At 41.9% G+C, this 16,648-nt stretch overlaps 1 protein-coding gene across 6 annotated transcripts in view; it reads right to left on the reverse strand.

Moving 5' to 3' along the window:
• Positions 1 to 585: 585 nt before the first annotated feature.
• LPIN3 (lipin 3) overlaps positions 586 to 16,648 on the reverse strand; it is a 59,809-nt gene continuing 43,746 nt past the window's right edge. For all 6 annotated transcript variants that reach the window (XM_061631489.1, XM_061631488.1, XM_061631486.1 and 3 more), the window contains 10 exons: positions 16,224 to 16,293; positions 11,532 to 11,624; positions 9,928 to 9,974; positions 8,427 to 8,559; positions 7,562 to 7,710; positions 6,958 to 7,044; positions 6,046 to 6,198; positions 4,907 to 5,021; positions 4,702 to 4,805; positions 586 to 2,420 (listed from right to left, as the gene is read on the reverse strand). In XM_061631489.1, coding sequence (XP_061487473.1) covers positions 2,261 to 2,420; positions 4,702 to 4,805; positions 4,907 to 5,021; positions 6,046 to 6,198; positions 6,958 to 7,044; positions 7,562 to 7,710; positions 8,427 to 8,559; positions 9,928 to 9,974; positions 11,532 to 11,624; positions 16,224 to 16,293 — 1,111 coding nt within the window. In that variant the 3' untranslated portion in view covers positions 586 to 2,260. The remainder of the gene's footprint in view (positions 2,421 to 4,701; positions 4,806 to 4,906; positions 5,022 to 6,045; positions 6,199 to 6,957; positions 7,045 to 7,561; positions 7,711 to 8,426; positions 8,560 to 9,927; positions 9,975 to 11,531; positions 11,625 to 16,223; positions 16,294 to 16,648) is intronic.

Genomic DNA, 16,648 nt, shown 5'->3' on the forward strand with positions numbered 1-16,648 from the left:
AACCAGTGGCCCTCCTAGATGCTGCTGCTGTCCAGCTCCCATCACAGCCCTTGCTACAAGAGCTGATGGTCAGGGTCCAGGGATGGTGGGAGATCTTATTATGCAAGATCTGGAGGGCCACAGGCTCCCCATCTCTGGTATGGTGATAGAAACAATTTGGAAGGGGGTGGTGGAAATTTTATTTATTTATTTTATTCATTCCATTTATACCCCACCCTTCTTCCCAAAGGAGTCCAGGGTGGCAACTGCAACTAAGAACTGCAAATCTATTGCTTAGGGCAGCTGCAAATAGAAAATCACTAGTGACAGTCAGAAAGGTTTAAACAGGGACATAGAAAGATGTTTTATGACCAGGTCAGAACATTTGTCCATCTAGTCTAGTACTGTTTATTCTGACTGGTAGCAGCTCTCCAGAGTCCCACCCAGAGGTCTTTCACATCTGATGCTTTTAACTGGAGATGCCAGGGATTGAACTTGGGACCTTCTGCGTATAAATAATGTGCCCCACCACTCAGCTATGGTCCTTCCCCTCTGAGCTGACTAAAACTGTAGATCTGATGGAAAGCACTAGAGAGACACGGAATGTTTCAGACACTCAAAAGAATTTATTGCCACACCTGTACAGTAGAGTATTTTAGCTCCAACTTGCATCAGCTATAGACTAGCAGATGTGTCACAACAGAACTGGCTCACAGAACTTGTGTTAAACCATTCCTCCATGCAACCCTGCTAGGTTAACAAAAGGAGGAAGTATAAGTGAGGTAGAATAAGTGGTGCCTAAGGTTAGAGCCTGGGTTCACAGTAATGCTGCCAGTGTTCAGTGGTGGTGGTTGGAATCTGCAGATACCCTCCAAAGTATCTCAGGGTTAGTTTGCTGCTGTTATGCATTTCCTTCCTCATTTCTGCTACCAGTGCTAATCTAAGGAATACAATGTGCACATACTCTATGGGGGAAATGCATCATCATACATCTGTGGTGTCTTCTCATACAAAACATGGCCAGCAGCAAAAAAGAAAAAGAAAAGGCATAACCTACAATAGTCCAGGACCAGAAAACCATACATCTTGGTTTGTGAGAACAACCATACCCAATGACCATTTGGTCATTTGTTACATACCTGACCAAGCAGCAGTCTAAAAGGAACTACTGCCCCATAAAGCAATGCATTCCAAGGGGCACCTTTTCACTTAATTTTTTGAAACCAAGCCTCATACCTCTGCTGTATCTTAGATGCCCCATGGTAGCAACCCATCAGGAGGGCTGGTGCATGTTGCTATGTTCAAGCCAAGAGGCAAAGGAGAGCCTCAGCAGCACCAGGGTCTTTGTCAGAAGGAATAGTGACATGCCTTCAAACAACAGTTTCAGGTTATGACAAGGGAGCACTCCTTTAACTTCAAATGTTACTATAACCAACTAAAACATGAGGCTCACAATAGTTGACAGTGGCATGAAAGAGGTGTCATTGCTTCTGTCCGACTGTCATTTCTGATTAAACAGGATTTGCTAATTTTTGAAACACTACAATCAATACCTGCAAAGAGAGATTAATATGTGTGTACTCCGCAAGCAATATTACATCTATCGTTATCACCTTCAACTGTTTGGAGGGGGGCATACACACACACCTGTCTCCACCTTAATAAGTAAAATAAGGCTCAGACAGATACACCATCTCCAGCAAATATTATTAAGGCACTTAGCATCCAAACACATATTGATGTATTTTGTCAGTATCAACCATAATTCTGAGAATGTATGACAAGGCCAGAGGAATTAGTGAGAATTCATTATCCGAACAGACTGGAGCAATAAATGCCCATTAAGGGAGTTTTCTTCTTCTTCTGTTTTCCCATCCAAAGCATGTGATTTCTGCTGACACCAACTATGCAAGCATCAGCCCCCCCAAAAAGGGGGGGGAGACTAGCAGCCGCTATTCATATTCAGCCAAATCCACCATGAAGCCTCTCACCAACTTTAAAAGCAGATGACACCATTCAAACACTCTAAGACCTCATAAATGCACCAAATTTACAGGTAAAATGCATTCAGTCATATGGCATAAACAAGTTTTCCAAACCCTGTATTGAGAACCTCCCTTCCCACACATTCCCTTTAAAATATAGGGGAAACTGAGCTCTAGATGTCCATTCTTTCACCCAGTTTTTCTGAATATCCAAGTATTTCACATTGCGGAGAAGGTGCTGCAAGAGGCGTTTGCTGTCGCTCCATCATATTAGAGGACCAATGGTGACAGGTCCTTTAGAATGTTGCCAACTCTGCAAAATCTTCAAAGTCCACTGTGGGTAGTGGAGATCTCCAGTAAGAGAATTGGCTGAACTCTGGGCAAGCCAACGAAATGCTCACATCCTTGCCGATTGGTGGAAAGAGAAGCTCTACCACCTCACTCAGCCGATCATATCTAGAAGAAACAGGATGTCTAGGATTAAAGCCAGCAAACTTCCATTCTCGCACTCTTACCTCTTGCCTTGGCACTCACATCTTCCTTGAATTTTACTAAGGCAACAAATGCCATTTCATTCACATACAGCATGAGTGGAGAAAAGGTATCAAGCTACTGATTGTAGATTAGGGCAAGCAAAAGAGTTGGGAGCAGTAGGCATTACATCCACATGACAAGTCTGCTCATTCACCCATGACTTTTAGGAGTGCTCACCATTTAGGAGTGCAGTGACATCATATTCTAAGCTTTCACTCTCACCCTATCAGCGACTGATGCTTATCAAAAGGCAAGAAAACTCATAAGCATTACTCAGTATCACGTGGCAAGTATACTTTAATGTTGCTGGAGCAGAGGAGAGGAGAACTACTGCTTTTGTTGCAGAGTTTGCTTTTACTGGATTTTAAAATACATACCAGTGTGGTATAGTGAGCAGAGTGTCAGTCTAGAATGTAGGAGACCAGAGTCCAAATTTCCTGCTGGGTCATGAAGCTCTTTGGGCAATCACCATCTCATACCTACTGTTTGTCAACTTTGGGTCCCGGATGTTGTTGGACTACAACTCCCGTCATCCTTGGACATTGGCTAAGCTGGCCAAGGATGATGGGAGTTGTAGTCCAACAACAACTGGGGATCCAAAGTTGACAACCACTGTCATAGCCCAACCTTTTTCACAGATTTGTTGTGAGGATGTTAATGGGTGTGGGGAGAAACATGTATGCCATCTTGAATTCCTTGGAGGAAAGGTAACATAAGAACATAAGAACATAAGAAGAGCCTGCTGGATCAGGCCAGTGGCCCATCTAGTCCAGCATCCTGTTCTCACAGTGGCCAACCAGGTGCCTGGGGGAAGCCCGCAAGCAGGACCCGAGTGCAAGAACACTCTCCCCTCCTGAGGCTTCTGGCAACTGGTTTTCAGAAGCATGCTGCCTCTGACTAGGGTGGCAGAGCACAGCCATCATGGCTAGTAGCCATTGATAGCCCTGTCCTCCATGAATTTGTCTAATCTTCTTTTAAAGCCGTCCAAGCTGGTGGCCATTACTGCATCTTGTGGGAGCAAATTCCATAGTTTAACTATGCGCTGAGTAAAGAAGTACTTCCTTTTGTCTGTCCTGAATCTTCCAACATTCAGCTTCTTTGAATGTCCACGAGTTCTAGTATTATGAGAGAGGGAGAAGAACTTTTCTCTATCCACTTTCTCAATGCCATGCATAATTTTATACACTTCTATCATGTCTCCTCTGACCCGCCTTTTCTCTAAACTAAAAAGCCCCAAATGCTGCAACCTTTCCTCGTAAGGGAGTCGCTCCATCCCCTTGATCATTCTGGTTGCCCTCTTCTGAACCTTTTCCAACTCTAGAATATCCTTTTTGAGATGAGGCGACCAGAACTGTACACAGTATTCCAAATGCAGCCGCACCATAGATTTATACAATGGCATTATGATATCGGCTGTTTTATTTTCAATACCTTTCCTAATTATCGCTAGCATGGAATTTGCCTTTTTCACAGCTGCTGCACACTGGGTCGACATTTTCATCGTGATGTCCACTACAACCCCGAGGTCTCTCTCCTGGTCGGTCACCGCCAGTTCAGACCCCATGAGCGTATATGTGAAATTAAGATTTTTTTGCTCCAATATGCATAATTTTACACTTGTTTATATTGAATTGCATTTGCCATTTTTCTGCCCATTCACTCAGTTTGGAGAGGTCTTTTTGGAGCTCTTCGCAATCCCTTTTTGTTTTAACAACCCTGAACAATTTAGTGTCATCAGCAAACTTGGCCACTTCACTGCTCACTCCTAATTCTAGGTCATTAATGAACAAGTTGAAAAGTACAGGTCCCAATACCGATCCTTGAGGGACTCCATTTTCTACAGCCCTCCATTGGGAGAACTGTCCGTTTATTCCTACTCTCTGCTTTCTGCTTCTTAACCAATTTCTTATCCACAAGAGGACCTCTCCTCTTATTCCATGACTGCTAAGCTTCCTCAGAAGCCTTTGGTGAGGTACCTTGTCAAACGCTTTTTGAAAGTCTAAGTACACTATGTCCACTGGATCACCTCTATCTATATGCTTGTTGACACTCTCAAAGAATTCTAATAGGTTACTGAGACAGGACTTTCCCTTGCAGAAGCCATGCTGGTAGGATATAAATGAAACAATAAATTTAGGAAAGGACTAACACAGCCAGCCTTACAGAGAGCTTTGTATACAATGAAGGAAACTTGCAGGCTTACGTGGACTTGTGCATTGTTATGTATTCCTGGGTCAATTCTCCCTTGGGGTTCACAGTGAATATACGAGATTCTGGCAACTTTACTTCCTTGTAGGCATAGACATCCTACTCAAGGGACAACAAAACAAGTCCAAGGTCATGGTAATGCAGGGAGTCCACACAAGCAAGACCCTACCCCTTTCACACACTAGATGATGCACACTCACATTTGTTCTGTTCCCAAAAGCAGCATGGAATGGCTGCTTGATGGAGCCAAAGAGATTCCGGATGTCTGTTAAGCAAGCAACTTTGAACACCTCTGGCTTCTTCTCAATCACTTCCCTATAACAAAGGTGGGCAGACATTTCATTAACACCACTGTGGGGTGGGTGCTGCTCATGCCCTCCCCAAACAGAAAAGAATGTAAAAGGGAAAAAAAGAATAATCTACGCCAGCTTTTGCCAGGTTGGCAACTGCTAATGTACATAATATCCAATTCAACATTCCATCACTTTCCCAACATACTGTGACAGAATAGAAGAAACAGAACACAGGGATTTGGGGTGAGAAGGTCATAATGACTAGGCAGCCATCAGCAAGGCACAGATTTAGCCTACACAAATATCCCTCTACATTTTCTCCCAATAAGTCAATGAATGCTATCGGTTATTTTGGGAAAAAGTAAAAGTGTGGCATTTTGAGATACTTTTGGTAAGAATGTAAAAGAAAAAAAAAAGAATAATCTACACCAGCTTTTGCCAGGTTGGCAATTGCTAATGTACATAATATCCAGTTCAACATTTCATCACTCTCCCAACATTCCATAACATGTATTAAATTATGGCCATACATTTTAACACCTCGCAACCAAACTTTAAGTTTACATTTTTGATACTTTTGAAATTGTCCCACATGCAAGCCAGCGTCTCTTGTTTCATGCACATGACATTAAATGCAATGTTAAATAAAGACGTTTGCGGCCTATGGATTTATTATTGGAGTGTTTGTACATATGGATAATTATTTTATTGTAATAAAGAATTCTGAATTTTTAACTCTCTGTGGTTGCAAAGTGTTTTTGTTAGTGTTAAAGATCATTTTTATCTTGGTTATTTGAATCTAATATTTCATGCACTTGACATTAAATGGAAAATGGAAAAAAATCCCAGTGCGTAAAATACTTCACAAATATGTTCCCATGTGCTGAATTAGCTTCCTATCCTTCTCTACACTGGAGATGACAAAGCATCTCATCTGGAGACAAAGCAAACAGAAACTGGTGAAACATCAAAATCTGGTTGCATAAACCAAACAAGCAGAGTTGCATCTAAACATGGCTGAGAAGGGTGGGGTGAGGGGAATTTACCTATGAAAGGCTGAGAAGAGACTGCTAGGCGCCAGCATTATGGGACCTTTTGGGAGCACACAGCCTTGGTCATTGACACATTCCAGGTATCCTTTGGTGATATGAGCCATACCAATGGCTCTGGCTGAACAGTAAAGAAACTTGTAACCATTCCTGTAATGAACATAGAAGCAAAACAAGTAAAATCTCTACTTTATTCCTCACTCACCCCTGGCTACCTTAGTCTCCACCTCCAATTGTAAAAGTTTAACTTCATTTATTCACATCCATTTCTTACTCTTAGGGCAGTGCCAAATGTTTGATCATTTCAGTTTGGGGATAGGGCAAAGCAAGGCAGCAGGTTGCGGGGTAGGGTGCTGAAATGTTTCCCAAAGACCCCTCTAGTGCTGAGACTGTTTGCCTTTTAACAGCCTTGTCCCTTCCTATTCTGCTGCTGATTCATTGCCTTTGCCATGTCAGAAGAAAGGTGAGATATAAATGTAAGAAATTAAAAAAAGAAAAGAACAGCAGGACACAGGAAAAGAATGTCAAGAGCATACAGGCACTGTTTAAAGGAGTCAGGTTAAAAAAAGATATCATATCCTAGGAGCTAAATGAGTCGTCAAGTGTAAAATGCTACTGAATTTAGATCTTTTCTTTTTTCTGTACCAAGAGGTGTAAAGCCTCATTAATGAAATGTGCCAGGAGGAAAAAGAGAAAATAGCCATTGTTTTATGCTTAGTGATACAAAGAATTTGACATTTATCAGTTTTTAAAATATCAGAATTTTTGTAAAGTACACATTGCCCTCCAGTGACTCCAGATACCAGAACACATTAATCTGAAGAAGCCAAAAAGCAGACCTTGCTCTCACCTAAGGCGCTGTAGCAAGTTACTCACAAAGCCCTACAGGGTGAACTACAAAGTACCTACAAGTGGATTTTGTGGAAGAGTTTAGCGATGCCTTGGTGGGTCCAATCTTTCCCCAGATGTGGCAAGATGTGCCCTAGAGCATCAGACCTAACGGGAAGAGGAAGGATTAGAAACATACCTGCATGTGGTACAACCCATCTTTGAACTCCTTGCTGTACAACTCAAGCTGCAGGGTCTACCCTGTATAGTGAAGAACTGGTGACCGTTATATATTCTTAAGTGGGACCTGCTACAAATTGTTGCAGTATTCCTTCACTTTCTAAGGGGAACGCTTCTCTGCAGAGTTACAGCCAAGCAGCCAGCCATGCCCACCTCCAGGATACTATAAGCTATAAAGAGTTCAAGCCAGCCAGTTTATTCTTCCCCCTCTTCCGCTAGTTCTCAATTCTTCTTTTCCAACTGATACTTAACATTCAATGGCTGATGGAAACCTGTTCTCATTGGGTTAATTTGGGTGGGATTTGTTTATTTATTCTTGCTTTTGTTTCCCAGAGCATGTTGACACATTACTCTCGTTTCTCAGTGGCCCCATCTTGGCTCCAATCCTGTTGGCACAAGGACACTGTGATCAGTGTCAGAGGGAGTGACATCAAAGGGCACTTACCTGGTGATGGTCCCATCAATGTCAGAGATCACCACCTTGTCATCCCAGTTCCATAGGTAGATGTTGGCTTCACAGCGACATGTACCCTGGTACTGAGTGGTCACACTGAACACTACCTCATTGGAACCATCTCTCAGATTCAGGCTTTTCTACAGCAAAGAGAAGTTTGTTTGTTTGTTTACTAAACTCATTCAGCATTTGACCATTGCTGATAATGTAGTATAAGAGCACTTTAAAACTATGGAGTGGCTGTGACTAGACTAACAGTCACAGCTTCCCCCAAAGAACCCTGGGAACTGTAGCTTGCTAAGAGGGCTGAGAGTTGTTAGGTGATCCCTCCCAGAGCTCCAGGATTCCTTGGGAAAAGCCATGACTGTTAAAGTGGCAGAAGAATGTTTTAAATGTGACCACCACCATCGCATAGTGGATTTAAAAAATAAGTAAACAGACCAGACATGGAATAGGGGCATGTGATTAGTGCCAATGGGGCCATTTTTCTAATTTTAATTGCCAATCCCTCTGGGGGATTTTTTTTTTTTTTTTACAAAGATTGTGGGGAGGGAGGAGGCTTAAAACTTCGCTTTCCCACATGCTGTAGTTCCAGTGACACACACCTGCCAACCTCATATTTAATTATCAGAAAACCCAAACTACTGATCTTATGCCATTAACATCAGTTAGGCCCTTAATGTCTAGTGGTCAAAGACTGGGATTGTTTGGGGTCTGTAACTCATAGCCAAGGGATTTGGTCTGTAATTGTAGAGGGTCATCCGAAAATTCCAATGAGGCAAGTCCCATCTCTCAAAAGAAAATCATATTCATAAATACAAAAAGTGGCAAGGAGAAAACCATCAAAACAACATACAATTTGATCTGAAGAGAGAGTTAAGGATTTCTTGTAGGTTGGAAGAAATTTCTGTGTGATAGCATCTGGTACGGGTCTCTCCCCTCGGCCTGAGGACATTGACTCATCATCACTGGATGAACCATCGTCTCTTCTACAGTACACAGAAGCAGAATGAGAAATCAAGAGCAGCAGCCAAATCCCACACTGGGGAATAGTCAGTCATGCAACCACTTGAGAAAAAGGAACTGCAACCCTACATAATGCCTGGGAATCTGAAACGAGTCAAGGTCATCACCTAAGCCAGCTGTGGCCCTCCAGATATTGGATTCATAACTCTCATCAGCCCCAGTACTGCAAATGCACCCCATAAATCTGTTCTGGGGGCTTCCCCAACCCTCCGGCACAGATTTGGGGGCAGCATGGGGGGAGGAGAGTGGGGAAATGCCATTGCAGTATCACTAATCCTTGAGCTAGTGCAACAGTTTCATTGAATACCATCCCTGGTCTGAAACCCTGGAGAGCTGCTGCCAGTTGGTGTAGACAGCACAGAGCTAGATGGAAATATGGTCTGATATGGTATAAAGCAGCTTCTGATGTTCTGCAGACTGTGTGAGCCTATGATAAGACCAATCATGTTCAAGATTTTGAGCAAATTGCTTTTCCATTCCATTCCCAAAATTGCTGTTCTATCATGACTACTTTCCCATTCATTGCCCCCAGTGGAAAGACTCATAGAAAGTAAGGGCAGTTGACACACCCATCACATACAGAATTTGCCCAGCAAAGAGGAAGAGAGCTCCTTGGCTCCAAGATCGCTCCCAGACTACCTGTTTATTGAGCATTCATCCCAATGTGTTTCCACAACATTTGGAGAGGTTAGATAGTGCCAGATATCTATTGAGCATTAACACTGATTTGTGCGCAGGGAGGCTACATAATGTTGCATCATGCAATTGTTAGCCCACATTTTCCAGTCACTTTTCTTATCTTGAAAAGTCTGGGGGTTTTTTTGGGGGGGGAGCAGGTACAAGAGCACTAATCAGTTTTATTGCACAAACCGAATTTGATTGAATCCCACCCCAAGCATAGCAACAGTCTAGAAGCACCCCATGTCCCTCCCAGCAGATGTCGTTGTGTTCTCAGTAGACATTCCAGCCCTGGGGAAGACAGAGACTGCGGTTTGCTGAGAGATCCCCGAGATCCCCTTAAGTAAACTCCACTACTATAGGAGATGGAAAAATAGGAGGCTCCTGGGAGCAGCATTCACCCCTTCTCCAGATGGCATAAGATAGCAAAGGCTACCTTCTCTCTGCTTGTGTCATCATCACCTGCACAGCAACCCCCTTGGTAGCCCCACATTCCAAAGACTTTACGGGAACTTATGCCTCAATTAGTCTGGGGACCAAGATTGCTCAGTACTGCAAGATTTAAAAATACTGATATAGTTTCCTCATGATAACTTTTTTAAAAAAAGCAAAACATTGCCCTTTGATACCTTAAACAGTGCTCTACATCTTACCTCTGCTGCTTGTCTGGTCTGCTGGTTTTCTGTGCACTGGATTCATTCTATGGACACAAGAGACTGGCAATGGCTAAGATTGTTTAAATAAGAGTATATTCACTAAACAAAGGTGTCATCCATGCCATAAAAAAGTGGATGCAATGATATGTCTTAGCACAGCCACATATATCAAGCAAAAGGTTTCTCTAGGGGTGGGGGAACATGTGGTCCTCAAGACATTGTTGGAGACTCCCAACAGCCTTAAAGGAGAATTTCAAACTACTTTCAAGGAGTACAAATCCCCCATGGATGTTCAGAATATAACAAATTTGCATAGAGAATAATGCTATTTTTCACCCTTAGGAATCAAGGGGAGGAAGATAATCTAATCAAGTACGGTCATGCAGAGTTTTGACACTTGGAACATGGTATGTCCAAAACATATACAAGGAACTCCTGTGGAGATGGGCCATCAGCACCTTTTAAAAACCCATGAAGGTGAAAGTAAAAAGTGACAGAGAACTAGCACCTTGACTTCCTCCAAAAAATCCTGGGAATTGTAACTCTGTGAGAGGTCTCCTAACAACTCTCAGGACCCTTAAACTACAGTTCATGGGATTCTTTGGGGGAAGTCATGACTATTAAAGCAGCATAAGAGTGCTTAAAATATATGGTGTGAATGTGACCTCAGTGTCTCTTCCAGTGTTGCCTCTGCAGCTCCAGAGAGACTGTATCCCACCTCCTTCCTATGCTTCTCCAGCAGTGTCAGACTTCTGAGTCTGAGAAGAACCAGCAACACAGTCATTTCCCACACCAACGTCACATCCCTTCTAGGATCAAGAGCAATTATGGCATGGGAATAAATCACAAATGATCTCTTGTCCTGAGCCTCTCAGCTAAGGGCAAGCAACCAGAGAAGATAGAGAGGACGTTAATGGTGGGTTGATCTAGGCGGGATGAATATGGAGATAGAGGCGAAGAACTAATGGAGTTAACATGGGAGTGGTGCCTCAATTTTGGTACACCCACCTTCTGGAGGCATGCATGGTCATGTTGTTGGGAGTTCACTGATGGAAATTTACCTGTATTCTCTAGTTCTTGGAGGTTATGGTTGGATTGTTTTGGAGCATTGGTTTTGTGGTTATATTCTTGATCTTGTTGATATATTACTATATGTTTTATATTGATGTTGATGTTTGCTGATATATGTTAAATGTATTTGATCTGTAATTTGTTTTGTAAGTTGTAAGGATGTGACTTGTTTGTATGTAAGCTGCTTTGACATCACTTATGACAAAAGTGGTATATAAGCTCCAATAAATTTTTAAAAATGGCTTGCTCTTCCCACAAGAACCTGGGCTTTTGACAACAACATAGCAACAGAGAAACCATCTGTAGCACTTCCCATGCTGCTGAAGTAAATGCTAGAATTTACTCCAAGGGGAAACATTCTATTTCCCACTTTTGCATCTATGTTGACTACTCCCAAGCTGAAGCTCAGCTCAAACTCAGTTGCAACATTTTAGTCTGAGCCTCCATACTCAAGACCATACAGCAGTGTTCCCTTCCCACACAATTTCTTCCTACAGCATAACTTCATAGAGTCACAGTGCATGAAGTACCTCCTCATGTGAAAGTTCTCGTCGCCGCCAAGAAAACCACCACCTGCCACCTTTCTTGGGCATCTTTTCCTTCATGAGTCTGTCAACAGTACTCTGAAGACAAAGAAAGGCGAATTATGGTGAGGTCACCCCCATACCATGACAGGAAGTTTTTACCACCTTAATTAATTTCTGCAACGATTTGCATTTAAAAAAAAAAAATCTTATAAAAATTCTTCAGTGTTTTAGTGTGAATTTCTCCTAACAAACATATTTTGGATGCAGTTTTGACTAATGTACACATTTTTGCAGGCACTTTCTCCTGATATAATGCATTTTGTATGTTATTTTCATGAATATATTCATTTTTATGCACACTTTCCCCAATATACACATTTTTGTAAACATTGGTTGGTTGGAGAATCGCAGCACAAAATTCAGATAAGTGAGAATTTAGAGTCATGGCTGTGTTTCAGTTATCATATTGTTTCAGAAAGTGCAAATTTGATAGATTTGGTTTTAAATGTGAACAATAAAATTTCTCCCCTATCCCTAGCAGCAGGAGACATTTTGTCATGGCTCTCAAAGAATGAAGGCCTAAATTTGTTGTAAACCACTTTGATTTTTTTAAAAAAAAATGAAATAGTGGTATATAAATATATTTAAAATAAAATAAAAATAAAAATAAATGCATTATCATCTCAGAAGTCTCTTCATATGTAACAAACGTTACATGACATGGTGTCAGAAATCACAAATTCACAGCACAAAACTGAAAGAGAATTACACACAGTACAAGGGCACAGCAAGTAACTCCTTCCCACTCTCACCCCGTAAACAAAAAAATTATTATAGTGAGGCAGGGGGAGATCAAGCAACAGGTTATGCTCTAGAATATGGGTACCAGCCGGTCAGTGATCTGGGAGAATGGAGGAAAGAGAGCTTCTCCTGTGTTCAGGTTGTCAACCCAGGCAACGTCCAGTGAAAGGGAGAGATTTTACCAAGCAAGATTAAGAATGTTTTTCTTTGGGGTCAGTCCAAGAATGTTTTGTTTTCCATTGTCTTTGCAACATGAAAGGGCTAAAATAAAGAGGATTTGATTAAGGGCAAGACCAATAATTGTATCTTGGATAAAGTTTGCGGTTTAATTTCACTAACAAAATATTAGATGGAATGGAAGGCATTACATTCACAGTGGATTAATAAAATTAAAGAACACTAAATGTAGTAGTAAGCCAATCAGCGAGAATTTGATTATATATTCACTTAGAAACTGTGCCACAATATCTGTTTGGCCAACTATTAAAGCCGCTGCCTTATTAGCAAGTAGCAAAGTTAAGAAACCGTTTGCCAATAAATCGGATTAGTTGAAGACAGTGATATGAATAATAACGTAAGTGGAAATTCTTTCTTAGTTATTTCCAGTGACGGGCAAAGCCATTAAGCTTGTTTTTCCATCCCTCTCATTGCGCAAGCATGTACAGTGCAGATGATTTGAAATGGGTTGGCTTGCTTGGTCAGTACACCAAAACAAACAACAGTAGCAGAATCAGTAATATGAAAGGTGGCACTCTGATCTTGAGAATAATTTTAATTAAACGTAATAGTGAACTGCTTGTTCCATCATCTTTGTTATCTTCTATCAAATGTCCCAAACCCTGGCTATGGAATTTTATCCTAATTTAATTAATGTAATTAATTACATTATTTTGATAAAGCCTAAATTATTATTTGTTCTGTTTATAGACCACCCTTCATCAAAGACAGTACACTAAAACCCAATAAACGTAAGCCCATACAACAATACATAAAATAATTACCACAGAAAATATAGCAGCTATGAAAGCAAAGTTATCAACTAGGATGAAAGCAAAGTCATGAACACATTAGAGTAACTCAAACATGATGTTATCAGTGCATGATCACTATCACTAGGCTATCCTGATCCAGGAAAGGCCATAGCTGGGGAACCAGCTATAGCCAGAAATAGGCACTCCTAGCCATTGTGGTCACCTGGATCTCCAGTGACAATAAGAACATAAGAACATAAGAAGAGCCTGCTGGATCAGGCCAGTGGCCCATCTAGTCCAGCATCCTGTTCTCACAGTGGCCAACCAGGTGCCTGGGGGAAGCCCGCAAGCAGGACCCGAGTGCAAGAACACTCTCCCCTCCTGAGGCTTCCAGCAACTGGTTTTCAGAAGCATGCTGCCTCTGACTAGGGTGGCAGAGCACAGCCATCACGGCTAGTAGCCATTGATAGCCCTGTCCTCCATGAATTTGTCTAATCTTCTTTTAAAGCCGTCCAAGCTGGTGGCCATTACTGCATCTTGTGGTAGCAAATTCCATAGTTTAACTATGCGCCGAGTAAAGAAGTACTTCCTTTTGTCTGTCCTGAATCTTCCAACATTCAGCTTCTTTGAATGTCCACGAGTTCTAGTATTATGAGAGAGGGAGAAGAACTTTTCTCTATCCACTTTCTCAATGCCATGCATAATTTTATACACTTCTATCATGTCTCCTCTGACCCGCCCTTTCTCTAAACTAAAAAGCCCCAAATGCTGCAACCTTTCCTCATAAAGGAGTCGCTCCATCCCCTTGATCATTCTGGTTGCCCTCTTCTGAACCTTTTCCAACTCTAGAATATCCTTTTTGAGATGAGGCAACCAGAACTGTACACAGTATTCCAAATGCGGCCGCACCATAGATTTGTACAACGGCATTATGACATCGGCTGTTTTATTTTCAATACCTTTCCTAATTATTGCTAGCATGGAATTTGCCTTTTTCACAGCTGCCGCACACTGGGTCGACATTTTCATCGTACTGTCCACTACAACCCCGAGGTCTCTCTCCTGGTCGGTCACCGCCAGTTCAGACCCCATGAGCATATACGTGAAATTCAGATTTTTTGCTCCAATATGCATAATTTTACACTTGTTTATATTGAATTGCATTTGCCATTTTTCTGCCCATTCACTCAGTTTGGAGAGGTCTTTTTGGAGCTCTTCGCAATCCCTTTTTGTTTTAACAACCCTGAACAATTTAGTGTCATCAGCAAACTTGGCCACTTCACTGCTCACTCCTAATTCTAGGTCATTAATGAACAAGTTGAAAATGATGGATCCAGGAGTACCCCTAAGTTGTGCACCTGCTCCTTCAAGAGGAGTCTGACCCCATTTAGAACAGGCTGTCTTCCAACTTCTCAGACACAGAGCCACTCACCAACAGTGCTTTCAACTTGTCAGGATCCACCCAGTTTATTAGCCCTTATCCAGCCTATTACTGCCTCCAGTTGCTGGTCAGAACCTGCACAGACATACCTGATTCAGATTGTATGGAGATATTCAGAGGGGTGTCATCCACATGCGGGTGGCTCCTCACCCCAAATCCCCAAATGACCTTTTGCCAGCAGCTTCATGCACATGTGAAAAAGCATGGGGGACAAGATGAATAACTGCAGGGCCCCGAACCACCAGTGCCATGGTCTCCTAAATGCTACTATCTGGAAGTGGTCCTGCAGTTAGGAGCAGAATCATCATATCACCATGCTTCTGACCCCCACCTCACAGAGCCACTCCAGGAAAATGCCATGGCTCATAGTATCAAAAGCTATCAAGGAGGTTTGTACTACCATCTCTCTCCTAGTGTAGGTCATCAACCGGGGTAACAGAAGCTGTTTCATTACCAAACCCATGTCTGAGGCCATTTGGAAATTTAGATATTTTGTTTAGATAATTTAGATAATTTGTTTCATTCAAGCACACCTGAAACTCTCCAGCCACCACCTTATCCCCAAAGGGGATATTTGCCACTGGGCTGTAGTTATCAAATACATCTGTGTTCAAGATGGCCTCTTAGGGGGTGCATCCAGCACCTCTTTCAAGGCTTTTGGCAGTACCCCCACTCACAAGGATGCATTAACCACCTCCTAGACCCACCTACCCATTTCCTTCAAATTAGTTCTTATTAGCCAAGATGGGCAGGGTTCAAGAGCAGAGGTGGTTAGATATTGCATCTCACAGCTCATTGTATAATATATTTAAATATATCATTGCAGACATAATTCCACATCTTATGATTCTATATAGTGGATTTCCTGAACCGGCAGATGATCTTTGAGGTCATTTCCAATTCTATGATTCTGTGATCATTTACTCAGGTCTGCTGCACTGCAATATCAATCTATTAAGAAATTGTTGTACAACAACAATACTTAAGATTGAGTTGCAAAATCATATTAGAAAAGCATTTCCAGCTTTAGAGCCAAATATCTGAACACAGGTGGCAGCATGCCCAGCAAACAGACACCCATCTGAGCATGCATTTGTTGCCAACCTTTTAAATCTTTTACCATAAGTTTGTTCAATGCATCATACTCTGAAAACAAGAGAATTAAGAATATAAGACATCTGATCCTCATAACAGAAGGGGGATGGCCTTGGTAACCTAAATATGTGATGGCATCCGAGGACATTAAGAGAATCTGACAATATGAATGGAAGTGGACAAGACCAGTTTATTTGACAGCATATTACAGCACCCTGTGCATAGGGCCTTTCAGAGAGCTCATGCCAGCTTGTACATTAGGACAAGTCACAGTATTTCATGCATGCGTTAAAAGTTCACATCAAAGCCTTCTTTGAGTATTGAGACCTCTGAGTTTAAGAAAGAAATTACATAGAGTTAGGAGAACTCAATACTGTTTTAGCTTACCTTGGGAAGATTCTTTTGGAAAGCTTGTAGAGAGAGAAGCATAGGAGCTGCAACTGCCCAGTTGTAATACCTGCAAGCAGAGAGAGGGAAAAAACTTCAGTCTGTATATAGCCTCATGCATGTGGTAGCAAAACACAGGTATACAGTAGATGTACCAGCAAGGATGAAGCATGAAAGGACATACATACAGAGCATACATACCTGGACTTGCTACCTTATGGGGTATCTAAATTGTTATGATATTTCTGCAGCAGACAGAAGGCTGAAATTTGGTATACTAGAAAAAAGCCTAAAAATTGGTATTTTGGTAACGCTTTCCTCTGGAAAGTGCAACATGAATTATACCCCATAGTAGCAGCCAGTACTCCAGCAAACTACCAGCCAAGCTTACCACACCTTATTTTGTTGTTGTCAGTGATGCTGAA

This window comes from Rhineura floridana, chromosome 6 (genome assembly GCF_030035675.1).
Source record: "Rhineura floridana isolate rRhiFlo1 chromosome 6, rRhiFlo1.hap2, whole genome shotgun sequence".
NCBI lineage: Eukaryota > Metazoa > Chordata > Lepidosauria > Squamata > Rhineuridae > Rhineura > Rhineura floridana.